General features: G+C 55.2%; 1 protein-coding gene across 1 annotated transcript in view; it reads right to left on the reverse strand.

Annotated features, from left to right (window-relative positions):
• The window catches only part of PHGDH (phosphoglycerate dehydrogenase), a 32,168-nt gene continuing 12,244 nt past the window's right edge, over window positions 540-20,463 (reverse strand). The window contains exons 5-12 of the mRNA NM_001123162.1: window positions 20,312-20,410; window positions 9,731-9,863; window positions 9,042-9,190; window positions 8,006-8,158; window positions 4,182-4,314; window positions 2,887-3,017; window positions 1,905-2,142; window positions 540-846 (exon numbers count right to left, since the gene is read on the reverse strand). Coding sequence (NP_001116634.1) covers window positions 692-846; window positions 1,905-2,142; window positions 2,887-3,017; window positions 4,182-4,314; window positions 8,006-8,158; window positions 9,042-9,190; window positions 9,731-9,863; window positions 20,312-20,410 — 1,191 coding nt within the window. The 3' untranslated portion in view covers window positions 540-691. The remainder of the gene's footprint in view (window positions 847-1,904; window positions 2,143-2,886; window positions 3,018-4,181; window positions 4,315-8,005; window positions 8,159-9,041; window positions 9,191-9,730; window positions 9,864-20,311; window positions 20,411-20,463) is intronic.

The following is a 20,463-nucleotide window of genomic DNA, read 5'->3' on the forward strand; positions in this document are numbered from 1 at the left end:
TTCCTCACACTTTCTTCACCTTATGAAATCTTTCCAAACATCTCCTGGGAGCCCCCATCCTCGGCTCAAATTACTTCCCCCTCTGGCCTCGACAGAATTCACATACACCTGTTGTAGCACCTTCTTCACTGCTTCCAGCGACCTCTGTGTGCTCTGTCCCCCCAGCAGATGGAGACTTCCAGGGGAGCAGTCAGATCTTTAATCTTCTGGGGCAGAGGACCTAACCCAGTACCTGGCACATAGTGCTGTACATGATTGTTTAATTCTATTTATCAAAGTGCATCCATACTCTCAGGTAGAAGGGATATTCGGAATAGCATAGGAACCCAAAATACCTTGAGCATTATTCCTGTAAAAATGTCTCCAATAACCTGAGAGATAGGGAGGGACTCTCCCCGGAGCAGCCACATCCAGGCACGCAGTCAGCCCATCAGGATCTCCCATCACTGCTCTAACTGCGAACAAAAATGAGCCCCACAGCTGCCTGCGGGTGCCCTCTGGTGGCTCCTCAGGGTAATGACAACACAAGGAAGCCCGGAGCATATTGGGTAAGCTCTTTATTGAGTGGTTATCATTGCACTGCAGGAGTCTGCAGCAAAAGCGGTGTCAGCCCCAGGAAAGCGGATCGCCTCGCCCAGTGGGTATGTTTCATCAGGGAAACCCGGCGAGGCTGCTGCGGGTGATCCTCAGGTTAGAAATGGAACTGGAAAGCCTCAGTCACGTGCTGCTTCCAGGGCTCCAGGCTGGGCAGCAGGGAGGAGATGGCCATGACGTGCCAGGTCTCCCCATCCGACACCACTGAGGTCTGGTAGGACAGCAGCTGCACCCTTGCTTCTGCCAGGAGGCCTGGAAGCAGAAGGAACCCCTGGTTGGCACAGGGCACGGGGGAAGGAGAGGCAAGAGGCTGGGAGTGGGCTCACGAGTCGGATCCCCGAGATCAACATTGCAACGAGGGGGACGGTCTCAGAGCTGCAGAGCTGAGACAGAGGGAACAAAGGGATCTGCCCAGTTTCCCTCAATATTCCAGGGGGCTTTGGAACACCACGACCACTGGGCAGGGCACGGAGGGGAAGATCAGCCACAAAGAGCTAGAGAGCCATCGCCAGGCTTGCTGGCTGCCAGTTTTATCCAGACCATCAGCAAGGGAGAAAAGCAGGGCAAGGTCCTCTGGGCAGCAGGCAGGGGCAGTGAAAGCAGGGCCTTTGAAGTCTGTGGACGCTTTCTGCCAAACTCGGAAGAGAGTGCAAGCCCGCACCAGGACGGGGGCAGGTCCAAGATGCCCACACTGCTGGAGGGGGTGCCCTCTTAGGCCAGCGGGCCTGCGGTCAGAAGGGACCCTGCACTCCACGGCTCTGAGCGCCACAGGCAGCTCTAAGTGTGCCCTTACTGGGATCTGGGGAATGTGGCCAACAGGGACCTGCTGTATCGCACAGTTAACTCTACCCAGTATCCTGTGATAATCTATAGATAAATCTATACGGGAAAGACTCTGAAAGAGAATGAATGTGTGTGCACGTGGAACTGAATCACGTCGCACAGCAGAAATGATCACAATATTGTAAGTCAACTACACTTCAATACAACTTTAAAAAAACGAAAAATAAAAAGTAAAAACAAACGGTGCCCTTAATGTGATGAGTGCCTGACTAATAACAGCGGCCCTGGGGTCCTACCCCTGCCACCCTGCTCTGCGACCTTACAGAAGGCACTTAACCTCTGAACTCCGTAGCCACTCTCCAGATGTGCTGGAAGCCGGCATGACAGACCCTCTGTATGCTGCAGATCCAGAGATGCCCTCACACATGGAGAGGGGCCGAAGGAGGCAAAAATCCAGGACAGAGCCTCCCCCATGCCCTCCTCTGACGCAGGGGCAGCACCAGCCGGCCCTACAGACCCCTCCTCACCAATCATGGTCGGCAGCATGGTAGGGTTGGAGGGCTGAGCCCGGAACAGGAGCAGGGGCAGGCCTCGGCGCAGAGGCACTTCTGGTCTGAAGACAGCTCCGTTGAGTGCGTGCAGCATGGGTGCAGTGCCCTGGACCAAGCCCACGGCCTGATAGGGGGCACCTGCCAGGGCCACGGTCAGGAAGCATTCCGCACCGCCCTGCTCCTCCGGAGCAGCAGGGTTGTGGGAGGTGGTTACCTGCAGAGAGAAGGCAGGGAAGCAGTTATGCCCACCCCCTCTTTGGCCTAATCACTAACTTGTGGGGGTCCAGCCTGGCCAAGGCACTCGGCAATTCGGGGCCGGGGCAGAGGGAGAATGGGTAAGCCTTGTGCCCCCAACCAGGAGCTTCCTCTCTAAAGGGAGAGCAAAGAGAGATCTACCAGGGACAGGTGAGATGGCCTGGAGGGGAGAGTGGGAAGTGGGGAGAAGGAGGGAGGAAGAGGGGGAGGCAGGGCTGTGAGAAGGGCCGGGGTCTGCTGGCCTGTCCCCGAGGCCGATCCAGCCTGGTCCCTCCGGCCCCGACTTACTGCTGCTTCCTGTGCAGAACCAGGGGCCTGACGGGGATGCAGGGGAGCGGGGGTGGGGGGAGAAAGCCCTACTGCCCAGAACCACAGACTTTGATCTAAAAAGGGAACCAGAAGGGAGGACGTCAAAGGGAAGCCCCGAAGGGCAGCAGAGGCTCAGAGGATGCGCTGCGAGCTCCCAGGGTTCGCAGGTGCCCTGGCACAGGTGGGGGGTCAGAGGTGAGCACGCTGAGCTACCTGCCAGCTCCCAGCCTGGCTCCCCAGCTGTGAAATGGAGGTCCTGCTTCCCCTCCCATTCACTTGCCACTTTGCAGGTGAACCAGGCGCTACCGCTCAGGTCGACACTGTCACCCGCTCAAGGAGCAGAACTGAAAGGTGCTCTCAAAAGGCCAGGAAGACGGGGGTGGGGGGGGCGCACATGGAGGCCAGCCTCTTTCTCCAGCAGCTTGGCGTTCACCAAGTTCACGTCCGCCCGATGGGAAGCTTCCTTCAGGAGGCCGACAATGACAGCGGGGCTCAGGCAGGTCCCAGAATTCTTCAGGGACGTTCCTGGGACCGAGAGATGCCACTGTAAGGGTGCTATGTGTTGAACAGCACAGGGGCAGGCAGGGGACCACAGGGGCCACACTCCGGGTCACGGCTCTGCACTGTCCTGCCCCCCCACCCTGCCCAGCAGCCTGCTGGGAGGTTCTGCTTTCTGTTCGGGGGCAGAGAGCCAGCCAGCGGGACGCGCTGGGGTCCAGGCCAGGTCACCAGGGACCCTCTTCACTGGTCTAAGAAACTCCTCTCCACAGCTCAGCCCAACTCCACTGCCCCTGGCCTGCCCGTCATTCCCCAGGGGGCACTTGAAGAACGTCCTACACTCACCCCTACCTGGCACTCAGGACCTTGGCAGCCTCAGGAAATGGAGGCACAAAGGGGCGACTAAAGCACCCGTGCCCACTTCCCCACCTCGTCCCTTGGGGCCTGGACACCCAGCCAGCAGGGACCCCTGGTTCTGCCCCTGCCCAGTACTGGCAAAGCTCAAGGTCAACCTGCCTCAAACCCAACCTCTCCCCAAGTGACTAGATGCCCAACAGCCAATGGAGGACATGCCTCTGGAGACCCACTGCAAAGGCGGCCAGAGCCTGTGGCCCCACAGACAGGAGACACAGCCTCATGCCCGCTCCCCCGCCGGGCCAGTGCCCCCTCGTATGTCTGCTTGCCTGAAAGCCCACCCTAGAATGTCACAGAGCACAAAATGTCCCCACCACCTGCCTCTCCTAACATACCCGCCCCGGCTTTCAATTCACAAGTGGAGAAGGGCCTGGGCCTCACGGAAGGGAGGGTGCACAGCAGGTGAGCAACCAGGTCACCAGCAGAATAAAATGTCCTGTTGCTTCACCCAAACTCCCTTCACAAATGCCCCTGCCTCTCATGTGAAACTCCGAATCTTGGGGAGGTCCCTCTTGCACCCCAAACCTGCTCATCTTAAAAATGCTGCATAAACAGCTGCATGAAAATCAGGTATATTTCCCGATGGCTTTCTGTGCCCCTCCCCTCCTGCCCCGCTCAGAAGCAAGCGAGTCACACTCGGACCGAACATGAGACGTGGCGTCCCGTGAACACGGTCACCTCCGAGTCCCTCGCTGGTCTGTGGCCTGCAGCAGACACACCCCTGTGGGGTGCAGGGCCCACGACCCTCCCCCTCCCTCTGCAGAGTCCCCGGCTCACCCTGTGTTACCACCTGGATGGTCCCTTTGGGGGACCCAGCCCAGGCTTGCATCAGTGCCCCCAGAGCTTCAGCCAGACCAATCCAAGGCTTGGTGTGTGGAGAGAAGGCACTGGTAAGAGCCTGGGCGTTTACCTGCAGAGAGAGGGGGAGCAGGGCTGAGGCCAGGAAGGGGTCCAACAGGGCACACCTGCCAGACTCAGCCCCCCAGAGAGGTCTCACTGGGGACACTTAGCGCCATGTGGAGAGCAGAAGGCACGGGGCCCCCTTGCGTTGGGTACCTGGGGGGTGACAACCTCCATCAAGCCACCAAGACGACACCTTGTTCCTAGAGCTGAGGAGAGCTACAGGGTCAGAAAAGGGCACAGGCTAAGACCCACTTTGCATTGCCAGCGGGGGTGCAGGGGGGCGCTCCCTCTTCTCTGAGCCTCTGTCCCACTCCAGGGACTTGTTTTTCTGTGCAGAGGGAGGAAGATTTTATGTCAGAGACGTAAAACATATGGGGAGTCACAGATCCCTTGGATGGCGGGGTGGGTCCCTCTGAGACGGCACTGCTCACTTGCCTTCATTTGTATTTTCTATCTTGATTTTTTAATTCATTTTTGTTCTTTTTTGGCTTCACCGGCAGCATGTGGAGTTCCCAGGCCAGGGATCAGATGTGAGCCGTTGGTGCAACCTAGGCCGTGGCTCTAGCCACGCTCCTTTGACCCACTATGCCAGGCCAGGGACCGAACCTGTGTTCTGGTGCTGCAGAAACGCCAGTGATCCCATTGTGCCACCACGGGAGCTCCTCTCTCTTGACTTTTTTTAAATGTGTTTTTAGATGTTCCCTGGGCTCAGTGGGCTAGGGAATTCAGCATTGTCCCTGTCGTAGGGATGATGGGCCAATCCCTGGCCCTGGAACTTCCACATGCCATGGGGGCGGGGAGAGGAGGGGCAGCCAAAAAAAAAAAAAAAAAAAAAAGATGTTTTTACCTTGTCACAAAACGTTCTATCCAAATATCACAATTTAAAAGCCTGGGTTCCTACACTTCTGATATGCTATCAGTCTTCAAATGGTGATTCCGGTGAACTTCTCTACCCCAGGCGTGCTGGGCAGGTGGACGGAGGCAGAAGCCACACCATCCTCTAATGTGATAAATCCAAGGTCTGGCTGGCTAGACCCCCCACTGGGGCTTGAAAACAAAGCCAGCTCATCCTGGATCAAAACGTCTCTTCCATCTCGTGGCTCGAGATGTTGTGGCTCTGAGTGAAGCGGCCACTCTGACGGAGGTGACTTACAAAGAGACCCATCTAAGAAGGAATTAATCAGAAACCTGGGGATGGCCGCAAATCAATCAGGCACTTATTAGATGTAATGCAAAGGCCACTTCTACTCCTGTTTTCGTAAAGACACAACGGGCAGAAAATTAGAGAAGAGAGAGTCGTGACAATCATGGAAACGACCGAGGAGGCAGGACTCCCCAGGGCACCTTTGGGTGTGAGGGGTGGCCTGGTGGGAGAGCTCCCTGTGGCCAAGCTCCCCTCTGGCCTCTCCGAGGACCAGAGGAAGGAAGGAGCCCAGGGCTGCAGCGCCAGGCGACAGCTGGGGGCGAGCGCCTACAGCAGCCAGAGGAAAAGCACTGGACTGAGAAGCCACCAAGGCGGCACTACGCCTGGTTCTGCCCCCGTGCGGGCCAGGCCATGCGCATCACAGGCTGGCCAAGTAACAGGCGCGTTCCGTGGCCTCCAGAGGATGAGCAAGAGGCTCCGGGAAGAGCCAGTGCCTTTGGGCATCAACCTGACCCTAAGGCTCGTCTGTGCCTGTGCTTAGAGAAGATGTGAGCTCTCTTAGAGAGGACCCAGTACAGAACAAGGGACAGAGAGGGTTCCTAGGTGACAAAGCGTCTTTCTTTCCGAATGCCTACTCTACCCCACCAGGCGCTGTGGTCGGAGCATTCAATTTGTCTAAACCTTAACTCCTTTTTTCTTTGTTTTCCTTTTAGGGCTGCACCTGTAGCATACAGAAGTTCCCAGGTCAGGGTCTGAATCTGAGCTGCAGCTGCCAGCCTACACGAAGGCGGGATCCAAGCCACATCTGCGACCTACACCACAGCTCATGGCAATGCCAGATCCTGAACCCACTGAGTGAGGCCAGGGATCAAACCTGTATCCTCAGGACACTATGTCGGGTTCTTAGCCCACTGAGCCACAAGAGGATCTCCCAAAGTTTGACTATTTGACCACGAGATTTGACCTCTTATGTAAGAGGGGACCATTTTGTGGGTCCCCTTGATGGGGCTGGTGTTAAGGAGTCCCCTTCAGGAAAAGGCCTGGAATGCCACCGCTCCCCAATGACAACGGGAATGACTCACAAGGGCTGCAGTGCTGAGGCCTGCAAACTGCCTTGAGAGTGGACAGGAAAGGGATGAGGCCAGCCCAGACTGGGTGGCAAGGGTCACAAGGGTCACGACCTCAAGCTCACCTGGGTACCCCTCAGCCTCCCCAGGGGAGGAATGAGCCACTCAGGAGCCCATGGGGTGGAAAGGGAGCGAGAAGCTGTGCCCTCCTCTGAGGAGCCCACAGACACACACAGAGAGAGGAGGGCGCAGACACTGATGGACCACATGGCTTTGTCGACCGCCGAGCTGTCACCAGGCTCTTGAAGAGCCCGCGGCAGGGCAGCGGTGGGCCCCTTTCTCGAGAGGCAGAGGCCAGGACTGCCTGGGGAGCCAGGCTCTCCACTCAGCGCCGGCAGCGTTGAACAAAGCATCCTGTGTCTCAGTTCTGTCCTCAGAAGTGAAAATCCCTGCGCTGAGTGAGAGTCGGCCAGAGGGGTCAGGGACCACCCCCTGGCCCCGCTCCCACCCTCGTTCATTATTGGTTAAATGCTACGGGCAGTGCCCCACGAGCTGCAGAGAAGCTTACCTCCTGGCTTGGGGTTTGGGTTTGTTTTGGTTTTGGTTTGGTTTTTGCCCTTCGAGAACTGAGAATTTAATTAAGGACGAAGATACAAACTCATACATGTTACTAACGAGAGAGAACGTGGCTCATTGCACAAGGGTTGGGCTGGAGCCAGAAAGGCCAAACGTGTCTCCACGGAGGGGTTGGGGAGAGCCCTGAAACCAGAGTCGTGCCTTCCTTATTCATCGCCAGGTCCCCACAGGGCGATGACGGTATCTGGTACCCCCAGGAGCTTAGGGACCATCTGAAGACCGAACGAATGAAACAGGAATGAAGTCTAGGTCAAGTTCAGCGTGAAGGTGAAACACATGCCAGGAAGGGCCCGCTGTGAGCACAGTCAAGAAGCCATGATTAGGGGAAAGGAAGGGGGCCCGCTGGCGTGGAGGGGTCCTTTGGGGGGAGGGGGAGATGCAGGCTGTGGGGCAGGACGTGTCCCGGCCCGGGGTCTAAGAGGGACGAGATGCCAGGCGCATGCTCCGGGTCACGAGGTGAGAACGCCCTACCAGGGCCCTCTCCACAGGCGTCCCCCAGCCGCCCCCACCTCAGGCATCCGGCCATCACGCCAGCCACCCTCCTTCACTCCCAGGGCCTATGGAGAACAAAGGAGCCTTTCTCTGGAGGCAGGGCCCTGGGACAAGCCACCATCTCAGCAGCAAGGCCGCACTGTAACAGGCCGAGCTGGCTCCCCACTGCCGGCCTCTGCTGTCAAGGCCAAGCATGGGCAGCTCCTGCCGCCCCACCCGGAGCGCCGGCTCACGCGGGTCCCTCCTCTCCAGCTCCCAGCACTGCATCCGGTCACTGCTCAGCCCCACTGCCACCAGCAGCACGCCCTCCTCCGGCTGCTCCCCCGCCATCTGGGCCCAGCCCCCCATGGCACACTTACAACGCCGGCCAGGGACCTCCCCTTCACCATGTCCACGAACTGGATGGCGATTTCCTCCCCGCAGCGGCTCTGGGCCTCCCTGGTGCTGGCGCCCAGGTGGGGGCAGCTGATGACCTTCTCGTGGTCCACCAAGGCCCGGTCCCGGGGTGGTTCCTGCCCAGAAAGAGACTCCTCTGGGTGGGCTGCTACAGACATGACAGGGGGCCCACCTGGGCACCTCTTCCCCATCCTCCAGGGCCCCTTCCAGCCTTCTGCTCACTGGGCACAATGTAGGACCCGTGGAAATGTCGCTTAAGCCCCCTCTCTTCTGGTCATTCTTCCCAAGACCCTACCGGTTCCCAGTGGATTCTGGCCACGCAGGTCTCAGAGCGCCGGCCACAGAGCATAAGGGCCACGAGGAGGCCAAAGAGAGCAGGGAGAAGGGCATGCATTAGGGAGACGGCAACACCAACAAGGTCAGGTGTACCCCGGCTTCCAGACGCTGAGAAAGATGATCAGGACCACAAGCCCAATGCACAGTGTGCCCAGGGCAGGGAACAGACGCTGAGTGCTACAGGGGCTCAGAGGGTCAGGACTTGCCAAGGCCACAGAGCCCCTCCACTGAGCACAAAGCCCACGCTCTGTCCCCTGGATGTCTGATGCCAGGGATGGGATTTTTAAGAGGGGTGAACAGGAAATGCACTCATCATCATTCCGGCGGCGGTGAGGGCAGGATGCGGGCAGTGGGTATGAGACAGTTCCTTACACCCTTCTGTCCCTGCCCCCAGTCCTCCCCCTGATCTGCAGCTCTGTCTGCCCCCAAAGTTAGCATGAGATCAGGAACAGGTCCCTCTGAAAATCTATCTCAGAAGACAGCACGGCCGCCTCTGTCCCCAGCTCTGCCAGGGCTCCTCAAACCACAAACGTGTTATTTTTGGCGTCACAACTTCTCCCACTAGAGACAGTAGGCCCAAGCTGAGCCCTCTGCACAGCTGGGCTCCCCATGTGGGAGCGCGCCCTGCTCCGCTCCAGCCCCAGAACCAGGCCGGCCACTCACCTCCGTGAACACGTCGAGCGCGGCTCCAGCGCATTGACCCGACTGCAGGGCCCGGAGCAGGGCGCCTTCGTCCACGATCCCTCCGCGAGCACAGTTCACCACGCGCACCCCCTTCTTGCAAAGGGCAAAGGTGCTGTCGTTCAGCAGGCCTGGAGGGAGGAAGGAGACTTCTTGCGACCGAGGTGCCTGGAGAGTTCAGATCCATCGCAAGGCGCCTGCGCTCCACCCCGCAGCCCCTCCCTCCCCCGCACCAGCTCTTCCCCACATGCCTCCTTCCTGCAGGACCCAGCTTCTCTGGTCTCACTGCTCCCTTCTCAGGTGCTCTGGGGCAGGAGATTCTCTTCTGGATTTGGACCAGACTCAGTTTAAAAACATCCCAGACATCCTTGAGATATCAGTGCGTCTTCCAAGTGGGTCTTTAAACCAGAAAGGCCTGGAGGAGCCCCAGGTGGGGTCACTGGTCCTGTGTGTCCACTCAGCTCACCCACACCACCTGCATTTCCCCAGCTAGCTCACCCCTCCTCAGTCTGAAGCAGGGCTGTGCAACGAAGCATCAACCACACTCCATGCTCCTGGGACCCGGATGCCCCCACCCCCCCATCAGTGTAGACAGGAGGCCTAGGATGGGGACCCACCCTTATCTGGTCTGTGGCTTCTGTGGCCACCCCCCAAGGCAGGGACACACCTACCTGTGGTGGAAGGCAGGAGAGGTGTATGCACGGTGATAAAATCACAGAGGGGCCAGATCTCCTCCAGGGGCAGCTGCTGCACACCAAAGGAGGCCGAGACCTCTGGAGCAATGATAGGATCATACCCTATAGTCTGGGGAAGTGAGAGAGGGAGGAAGTGTCATTATTAATTATTAGTACTGGTATTATTCATCACGGCCTCCGTTTATGGCCCATGGACCATATACCAAGCACTACCATTATTTTTTCTTTCTTTTCAGGGCCACACGGGCGGCATATGGAAGTTTCCAGGCTAGGGGTTGAATCAGAGCTGCAGCTGTTGGCCTACACTACAGCCACAGCAATGCCATATCTGAGTCACATCTGCAACCTGCACCAAAGATTGTGGAAAAGCTGGCTCCTTAATCCAGTGAGCAAAGCCAGGGATCGAACCTACATCCTCATGGATACTGGTTGGGCTCTTAACCCACTGAGACACCACAGGAACTCCACTACTGCTAAGTCTTCCCCAACACCAGTTTACCTCTCATGACCACACAAGTGAGTTGCACTATTCTTTCTACTTTAGAGCTGAAGGGAGTGGGGCTGACACACGGAGGGGGAGGGCCAGAGTGCAAAGGCGGGTCTGTCCACCTCCAAGTTCTGAACCACAAACAGGTGCATGGGGAGGTGGTGTGTGGTTGGACCTGTGGAGCTCAGAAGCCCTTGGAAAGCAGGGAGCCCACGTGAGGGAGGGCGATCCCATGGGGAGCAGTGACGCAGTCGGAGGGGGCAAGAACAAGGAGGGGAGAAGCCAGCTGCAGCTAGAGGCCCCCCAGGCCTTAAAAACAGGCCTCACTGCCCACTTCAACAGAGTGAGGAAGAAGTGAGGGAGGAGACGGGTTAAGAAACCGCCTAGTGGGAGTTCCCGTCATGGCTCAGTGGTTAACGAATCTGACTAGGAACCAAGAGCTTGGGTGTTCGAACCCTGGCCTTGCTCAGTGGGTTAAGGATCTGGTGTTGCTGTGAGCTGTGGTGTAGGTTGCAGACTCAGCTTGGATCCCGCATTGCTATGGCTCTGGGGAAGGCCAGTGGCTACAGCTCCAATTAGACCCCTAGCCTGGGAACCTCCATATGCCACAGGTATAGCCCTAAAAAGACAAAAAAGAAAAGAAAAAAAAAAAAAAACCACCTAGTATCCATGAGGGTGCTGGTTCAATCCCTGGCCCTGCTCAGGGGGTTAAGGATACAGTGTTGCCGTGAGCTATGGTGTAGGTAGCAGATACAGCTCGGATCCCAAGTTGCTCTGGTGCAGGCCAGCAACTGTAGCTCCTATTAGACTGGGAATTTCCAAGCGCTGCAGGTGTGGCTCTAAAAAAACAATACTACTACTACTAATAATAATAATTAAGGGAGGAGGGCAGCGGTGTGCAGCCTGGGGTTACCACAGCAACAGGGACTCAACAAGGACTCATCTCTGGGGAAAGGGGTGAACACCCATGCTGTCACCAGAGGGGAGAGCATGGTCTCCTCTCTTGAAGTTTCTCTCAACAAGGCTTGAAGTGCTTCTGGACTTGGAAGGTATAACTTGGTGACTAATCACACAGACGTAAAAATGACTAACGACAGATCCTTCCAACAGGGCCCGTTTAATTGGGCAATGGAAGGACATCAAGAGGAAGAAAGTGAGACATGAAGGCACCTCGGATGAGGAGGACACAGGAAGACCCTTGGTCTGGGCTGGCCGGGGAGGAGGCAGGCCCCCAAAGCAGAGGGACCTCCCTGAGGCTGCGGAGAAGGAAGGAAGGTTGGCTCCTGGGAGCTGGGGGCAGGCAGGAAACTCGGGGGTATAAACTTCATCAACCTCCTGAAAGCAGCCAAAGCTTGAGGCGTATTGATGGGCGGAGGGAAAGCTGGAGAAGACAAAGCTCAGGGGAAGGAAGACAGGATGCAGACTTTGCTGAGAAGGGCAAACATATCCTCAGCATTTACTAGGCCCCCCATACCTGATGGGTTAGTTTCCCATTTTACAGATAAGGAAACTAAGGCAGAGGTTAAATGATTTAGCCAAGGGCACAGAAGTAGCAAGTGGTAAAGCGAGGACACAAGTATTCTGACTCTCAGGCCTGCACTCCTAACACCTATCTTCTCATAGGGGTGGAGAGGCCCACAGCCCCACTGAGAAAACAGGGGTAGAAAACAGATGGAAACATCTCTCTTACACCAGAAACGGTCTTAGGTACCAGCCACACATCTCTCAGCAAGGGTGATGCTTTAAAGGTTGTCAAGGCAGCACAGGCAGCTGGGAAGAATGCGTGGCTGGGTGAAGAGCAAAAACCTACCCCCTTTCTGCCTGGTCCACCCAGGAGGCCTCCCCAGTGCTTTCTCCATGGGTTCAGCCCAGGCCAGGAACGCTCTCCAGGGGGCAGAGGAGTCAGAGCCCTAAGACTCTCAAAGGCATCGGGGTCTCAAGAAGGCAGGGCAGCTGACTGAGCTGGGCAGGCCTGCAGGATCCACGATCTGGACCCTGAACCAGGGCACAGGCCTGCGTCCTGCCTCAGCTGTCGTCTCCTGTGTGTCAAGGCAGAAGTCAGTGCCCTCCCTCCAGACCTGTGTCCTCAGCCCTGAGCAAAGGAGCAGGTGGACAATTTCAGAGGTGGGCCCTCTGCTCTGATTTCCAACAATTCAATATTCCACGAAAAGAAAGCTCCCTTACCCTGAGAAAATGTGCAGAGTTGGCCCAGGATTGAAAAATAGATACACAGAAAGAACACGAAGTCTAACACTTCCACAGGGGTTACCTCTGGGTGGTAGAAGTGATGGGTGTTTTCTCCTTTACATGTTCCTATGCTCTTTTCACTTTTCCCCACTGACCATGAATTTCTTTTGAAGTTAGGGACATATGAAAGTTATTTTAGAAAATAATGGCAAAGAAGATCGCTGGATCAAGTCAGGGCCTCCTAGAAAAAAAAAAACTGAAAACCGTCGTGTACGAGGTATGGGTTTTGGATGGCAGTTTTCATCATCAGCCTTGTGGGGCAAAAAAAAAAAAAAAAAGGCCAAGTGGGCCCCTCCCCAAGCTTCAGTGGATGTATATGGAAAGAGGCTGCCTGCTCCGTGCCCTGCAGGACCGTGAGCCCGGGGCCACCTCAGACCCACGGGGCCATCCCGCAGATGCAACCTGTCCAGGGAGGGAGGATCCTGCCCTCGTTCCCATGAGTCTTCTTTGTCGGCTGGCTCGGAGGCTGGCTGGAACATTGGCCCCGTTCTTCTCTAACCCAGTTGTACTTTTTGTCCAGTGGAGTCGGGATTGGGGGGCGGAGGATGGGAACCGGAGGAGGTCACCCAGCCAGCCTGATGGAGCGAGTTCACACAGCTCTGTCACCTCTGGGTTCTCAGGGGCCAAGAAGCAGCATGGAGCTGTGGGAAGCAAGGGTCCTGCAGGCTGAGCCTGGCCCAGGGCACCCTGCAGGTGTCTGGACAGGGACGGGGGACAAGCCTCTGCCACGGTGGTCAGCAGGTCCTGGCACAGCTTTTTTTCAGAGACAGAACCTCGTTCATCAGCAGGCAATGGCAGGGGAGGGATTCGACTGAGAAAAACCCCTCTTCTCACTTTTCACAGGAGATATGCAGGGCGCGCAGGAGCTGAACTCAGCTATGGGCTGGAGTTCTTACACCAGGAGACCGAGTCTGGGGAGATGGAAGGGCGACGTCAGGTCCTGATGTGTCCTGGAAAGGTCACGTGTCCTAACATGTGAAAGCTGGGGCGCTTCCGGGTACACAATGTCGAGCTTAGAGAGGAGCGTCAGGAGATGCAGAAAGGGATTTCCCACCCCAATCCCAGCGCCTGGTCAGACTCCTGATGTGGGGGCAACAGAGGAAGCACAGCTTTTCCAACAGGGCTCCAGGTCCGAGTGCTGGCCGAGAAGGCAGCCTTGAGAGGCTGCTGCTCTGGTCCCGCTGGCTCACAGGGCCTGGAGAGCAAGGAGGCCTTCGGGATAGAGGGGCTCCACCTGAGGGGCCTGACGGCTATGCCCTCCCTCCAGCCCGGGGTTGAACTTGGGCACTTAGCCTTGAACTCTCAGCCCACACAATGAAGCCTTAAACAGAAACCCCATATAAAACCAGATCAATTCAAAGCGGCCGGGGGAGGGCACAGAGACTCCCACCTGCTATCTTCCTGGGCCCGCACCCTGGAAGTCCCTAAGGCCACTTACTAAGTCTAACACCCGAGGCTCTGGGAAGAAATTGAAAATGACTGCTCTAGGGCAGCAGGAAAGACTGAGAGGGGAGCTGCCTGTTCTGCATGCCAACCGCTGAGTGCAGTGACGTGGCACCAGGACTGATTAATTACCATGAATCAGGAATAAAGATGGTGGTGGCAGCGGCGTGGGGCAAAGAGCACCAGATTGGAACCCAGGAGGCCCAGAGTCTGAGCTGGACTCCACCCCTTACTAGTCCTATTACCTTGAGCAAATGATCAGCCTCCCTGGGCCTCAGTTTCCTTATCTGTAAAACCAGGATTACAGCATTGACCCCAGAGGGTCACTGAAAGCCCAGGATCAAACACGCAGACCTCACTACCATGAGCAGGATCTGAAGGAATCGGTGACCACTGGGGCCTCGGGGTCAACGTCCGTCTCTCTGGGCTAACATCGGACTCATCACACCACTGGCCACAAAGAAACTGTTAAGAGATGCTGGTCTGTGCCTCAGAAAACCTTGATAAGAAAGTTCAAGGCTCAGCTCCTGGCTGGCAGGGGCCTGTTAACACATTCCAGGGGACGGGCCAGCTTGAAGGAGCTGAGCCTCCTGAGTTGTACCCTGCTAACCAGCAACACCAGGAAGAAAAAGTTTCAAGCATAAAGGATACTACAGAGGGTAAGACCCCAATGATTCAGAACTCCAGCGGGCTGCCAGAACCACTTCGAAATCCACATCTACACCTGAGGCTCAGAGCGGGTCAGCAGCTGCTCTTGGGTGGCATCCAAGGCTCCTTCCAGGCCTGGGCTGGCTGGGAGTAGCATCACAGGTGGGCCTTCTCCCACCCATACCCCAGGTGACACTGGGAAGCCACCCAGATAAGTGCTCTCTTCCCTGAGTGACCAGAGGGTCACAAAGAAAGGAAGGGAAGAGGGTGGGGTTCCCCAGCATCTGAGCACGAGAAGGTCTCTCCTGTGATATGAAGGAGGCAGCTCTTACATCCTGACACCTTAGAGAGGGTCACACATCAGTCATCCATTAATAGCCTAAGTGGTGATTAACAGCCCAGGGGACAGATCAGGCACAGGATAAGACCCCGAGTGCCAGGACCAAAGGATGTGATAAAGATAACCTTTGGGAGTTCCCCTATGGCTCAGTTCCCCTATGGATCGGGTGTTGTCACCCTGGCTTGGGTTGCCGCTGTGGTGCTGGTTCCATCCAATGGGTGCAGCCAAAACAAAACAAAACAAAAAAACACCTTCATATGCTTTGCTGTCCTGCCCCAGCCAGCCCAAGGAGCACTATTCCAAGTGTCCCTTATGCCTTCTGGTCCACTGTCTTTAATCAGGTTGTTCTCCAAAGGTGACTGTAACAAACCCAGTCCTTAATAACTTGACACCCTTTCCTAGGACCACACAGTGAACTCACTGCTAAGCCCATCTCACAGACTAAAGAAACTGGTAGCCATGGAGCTGGTGGATGCTCAGAGATGTCAGGGCTTCTACCTATCTGCCGATGTTCACACCATCCCCTCTTCACAGGCTGGCCCAGCAGTTAGCCAGGCTTGCCTATGTGTCAGTCATGGGAGCTCACAGTCTCCTGAGACCACTCATTCCATCTTGGGCCAGCTCTGTCTATCTGTAGCTCTGTCCTTCCAGCTTGCAGCTAGTGGTCCGCCGTGGATCTGCTTCTTAGCACAACTCTTCTAGGCCTTCTCATTGGCGATTCGAAGGCTTCCCGTAGGACTCCCAAGTCTTTTTTTTTTTTTTTTTTTTTTTTTTTGTCTTTTTGGAGCTCTACTGCTGAACATGGATGTTCTCAGGCGAGGGCTTGAATCAGAGCTGCATCTGAGACCACTGCCACAGCCACAGCAACTTGGGATCCGAGCCGCATCTGTGACCTATGCCGCGGCAACTCTGAGTCCTTAACCCGCTGAGTGAGGCCAGGGATAGAACCCGAATCCTCGCAGACACTATGTTGGGCTCTTAACCTGCTGAGTCACGAGGGGAACTCCATGACTCCCCAAGTCTTGATTGGACTTGGATACCCCCGTACCTCCAACCCTTTCTACGGGAGCACGGATATGAGCTCCACCCCACCCCCGATGTCTCTAAAGCTTCCACAGTTCTGAAGAACTTGGACTACTCTCAAATACTCACTTAGGGGCTGCTAGGTACAGAGCATGAAGAATGTCACCTCCCTTGCTCTGAAAGCCATTGTCCTTTTAATGCTGCTGCAAGTCACGGAATCTTTCCTGTCAACCAAATCACTGTTAACCACACTGCTATCAACCAAAGGCCTCCTCCCCTAGAAAGCCTTTTTAATTTTTTTCTCTTTTGGCGGCCCCGTGGCATATGAAGTTCCCTGGCCAGGGATCAGATCTGAGCCACAGTTTTGACCTACACCGGAGCTGCAGCAATGGCAACGCTGCAGCTGTGGCAACACTGGCTCCTTTACCCACTGTGACGGGCTGGGGATCCAACCTGCATCCCAGGGCTCCAGAGATGCCGCCAATCCTGTTGCGCCACAGCAGGAACTTCTAGAAAAGCCTGTTATCATCTCCCCCATACCCAAGTCTCGTTGCTTTGGGGGCTCATATGTAGGGCACTGATATGCATTCCAGTGACATTTCCTATTAAAGGGTCTGCCTATTGTAGACGTCCTATGTCTTTCAGGACTTGATTCTGCGCTGTTCACTACTTCTCCCTACTTCCTATCAGCCACAAACGACTCATCACCCAGGCTGTTGAAGAGAATGGTGGACAAGGCCGAACCCCCCACCGTTCCGTACTACCTGCCTCCAGATTGAGACCGATCCATCCTTGAACCGGGCACTAAACCCTTAGCACCAAGCTCACCAGCATCCATCACTGAGGGAATGGCCAGATACAAGCTCTTTGGCCTTACAACGCAATCCCGCGCAATGGTTTAAAAATATGGTAAACCTCTGTATTCCAAGATAGACGTTTTTATCTTAACCACACTAAACAGCACACCATTCTATTCTCTCTAGCCACAGAACTCCTCTAAAGGCAGAGAATGGTCTGCATTTCATGCAAGTACATAGGAAAAAAATCTGAGATGACCCAGACCAAACTGTTGTTACCTATGAGGAAACTAGGTTTGGGATAGTAATCTAGACCTTGATCTATATTTCAACTTTTTTTTCATGAGAATGCTCTCACTTATTACATGATTAAAATATAATTAAAATATAATTTTAAAGCATCGAGATATAAGACCTCTGGGGAGTCTCATGACCAAGACTAGCTTGAAGCCACCCGGGTTTAAGACCCTAAGCAGAGAGCATCCTCTCTGGAGGCTGATAAACTGTCTCCTTTACAATTATTCAAGAATCTTCTTTCCTTCTTTGCCCTTTTGAAAATCTTGCTCGCCACAACTGTTCCAACATTAACAGAGGCTCGGGTGATGCAGGCCAGTGAACTCTCTGCCCTGAGACAAAATTCAGAACGTGTTAGGACACAGAAATGTGTTAGGGAGTTGGCTCAAAGTGAGCAGCGGACACCAAGAGAGGCCAGCTGGGCCAGGGAAGGACCCAACCGGGCAGCTCTTGAGGGGCTGGGGCTGGGGTGGGGGGTACTTTGCAAGGTGTGTTTCAGGGGTTACAAAGAAGCAAGACGGTCTTGGGTGACCCTCCAGAGACATCTGGACAGAAGAAAACCCCCAGCGAGGCAGCTACGTACTGCAACGCACAAGAAAGCACCCATGCCCTAAACACCATGCTGGAAATAAAACATGGGGGCATGTCTGGCGTGCTATGCCCAGAGACACAGATTAGCAGGCACTACACATCTCTGAGCCGCGTCAGCCACTTTCAGGGCTGATGCCCAAGGTCCTGCATCCCTCTGTGCCTATCAGAAGCAGTGGTTGAATAGCTGAGTGGTACCAGAGGAACAGACAAGTCTCAAGTCCTTGACAGTGAGTGTTCCTGAGCGAGGAGGGTCCAGTGTGCTGGGGCACCACTCGGAAAGGGACTGACTGTAGTGGAGTGGCTGCCGGGCCTGGCAACCATCCCAAAGTCCCATGTCAACAAGGAAATGCTCACCTGTTTGCTTACGTGTGCCCTGAACTTTACTTAACCCCTGACCCCTGCTGTTAGCTGATCAGAATTTTCCATGAGCTGAACTTTTACCCAGACCCCTCCCTGTGGCTTGGGGCATCTCGCCACTCCTGCACAAAGGACGTGGCTTTGGTTTGTTTTCATGATCAATGGATCCTGCTGCGCCACGCCCACCTCTCCAGTGAGCTACCAAAACACACCTGCCCTTCCCAGTGCTGAGGCTTAGGAACAACGTCTGGCTGATTTAAATCGCTATGGTAGAGGGGGGGTTGTCCAGTGTGGTACAATGGAATGAATGCCCACCTGGTGCTCATCCACTGTCCATTTGCTGTGAGCCTTTAGCAAAGGCTTACAAACTCCACAGGTGGATACAAAATTAAGAGTTAGGGAGTTATCGCTGTGGCTCAGCAGTCACAAACCCAACTAGTATCTGTGAGGCTGCAGGTTCAATCCCTGGCCTCGATCAGTGGGTTAAGGCTCCAGTGTTGTCATAAGTTGTGGTATAGGTCACAGATGTGGCTCGGATCTCACGGTGCTGTGGAGTAGGCTGGCAGCTACAGTTCCGATTTGATCCCTAGCCTGGGAACTTCTATATGCTGTGGGTGCAGCCCTAAAAAGACAATAGAAAATGAAATAAAATTGAGGGTTAGGAGTTCCTGCTGTGGCACAACAGGGTCAGTAGTGTCTCTGCAGCACCAGGGCACAGGACCCCTGCCCAGCACAGCAGGTTAAAGGATCCGGTATTGCCACAGAGGTTGCAAATGTAGCTCAGATCTGATCCCTAGCCTGGGAACTCCATATGCCATGGGGCAGCCAAAAGAGGGAAAAAAAAGCACAAGTATGGGTTAATCTATAACGTTCCTATATCGGAGGTGGGAGAGACATGCAGGAAGGAGGGAGTAAGGGGAAAATCCACAGCGGCTCTATGTACATTTTTCTAGACCTAAAATGATCTGATTTTCAAAACTCTTTAATGTTTAACTAAAGCTCTCCCGGCTGCCGTTTGAACCCATAATCCATACCTTGGCAGCCAGAGTGACCATGGAGACGTCAGCCAGCCCTCCTAGCTCCTCATCGCCCTGGGCCACCTGGGCACCCCTGAGGGTCTCCTCTCTTGGCTGAATGGCCTCTCTCCTTGGCAAGGTCTCCTGGCTTGGTCCTGGGGGGTCTCACTGCTGCTGATGACTATGCTCCTTCAACCAGAAGAGCTACTAAGCTCCCGGAATAGGATAAGGCAGAGCCCTGGTGGGAGGCAGGGACCAGGGATGATTTTTGATTTTTGATTTTTTGATTTTTGATTTTTTTTTACTTTTTAGGACTGCACCCACAGCATATGGAGGTTCCCAGGTGAGGGGTCAAATCGGAGCTGCAGCTGCCAGCCTACACCACAGCAAAGTTGCATCTGGGACCTGGGCTGCAGCTTGAGGCAACACCATATTCTTTATTATTATTACTATTATTATTACCATTTTAATTTTTTGTTGTTGTCTTTTCTAGGGCTGCACCTGTGGCATATGGAGGTTCCCAGGCGAAGGGTCTAATTGGAGCTGTTGCTGCCAGCCTACACCACAGCCACAGCAACTCCAGATCCAAGCCATGTCTGCAACCTACACCGCAGCTCACAGCAACGCCGGATCCTTAACCCACTGAGCAAGGCCAGGGAGCGAACCTGCAACCTCGTGGTTCCCAGTCGGATTCGTCAACCACTGAGCCACAACGGGAACGCCCCAACACCATATTCTTAACCCACTGAGCAAGGCCAGTGTTCGAACCTGCATCCTCATGGACACTATGTTGGGTTCTTAACCCTCTGAGCCACAACGGGAACTCCAGGATCTGAGAAATGTGTGAGGTCTCCCAGCCGCCACAGGCTGTGTGATCATTTCAGAGGTGAGCGCCCTCCGATTTTTCTGGACTGTGGAAGGGGCTAGAAGATGGATGGACAGTCGCTCTGTTGTAAGGCTAGAAACGTGCTCCTGGTTTCTGAATTATCACAGGAGAGAGAAGCAGCCCTCACAAGGAGGCCCTCACAGCAGGGGCAGGAAGGGAGGGCAGGCTACACAAGGACTCAGGGCAGTTCCTCACCCTGGCGCTGAAGGACCTCCATCACTTATCGCCAGATTTTGAGTTCAAGGGTCAAGGTCAGCAGGTCAACGTTCTCTGCCTCCCTGGCTTTGCCCCCTATTTACTCAAGGGCTTTAAAGGGGCCTTGGGTCAGCCCCTCCGAGCACAAAGACTTTAGCTTCTCTCAAGCAAAGCTGCCTCTTCGAAACTGCTACAGGAAGCCCCACATCGAAGGGATCTGGGTGACCTCTTACCTTCATCCCAAAGGATTGCATCCGGGTGGCCACCTCTCTCCCAATTCTGCCCAGGCCAAGAATTCCCAGGACCTTTCCGTTCAGCTCTGTTCCCATGAACTGCAACCAAACAGGCAAAACCGTCAGCGCCCAGCATAGCCCTCGGGCACGGA

This window comes from Sus scrofa, chromosome 4 (assembly GCF_000003025.6).
Source record: "Sus scrofa isolate TJ Tabasco breed Duroc chromosome 4, Sscrofa11.1, whole genome shotgun sequence".
In the NCBI taxonomy this organism is placed as follows: Eukaryota; Metazoa; Chordata; class Mammalia; order Artiodactyla; family Suidae; genus Sus; species Sus scrofa.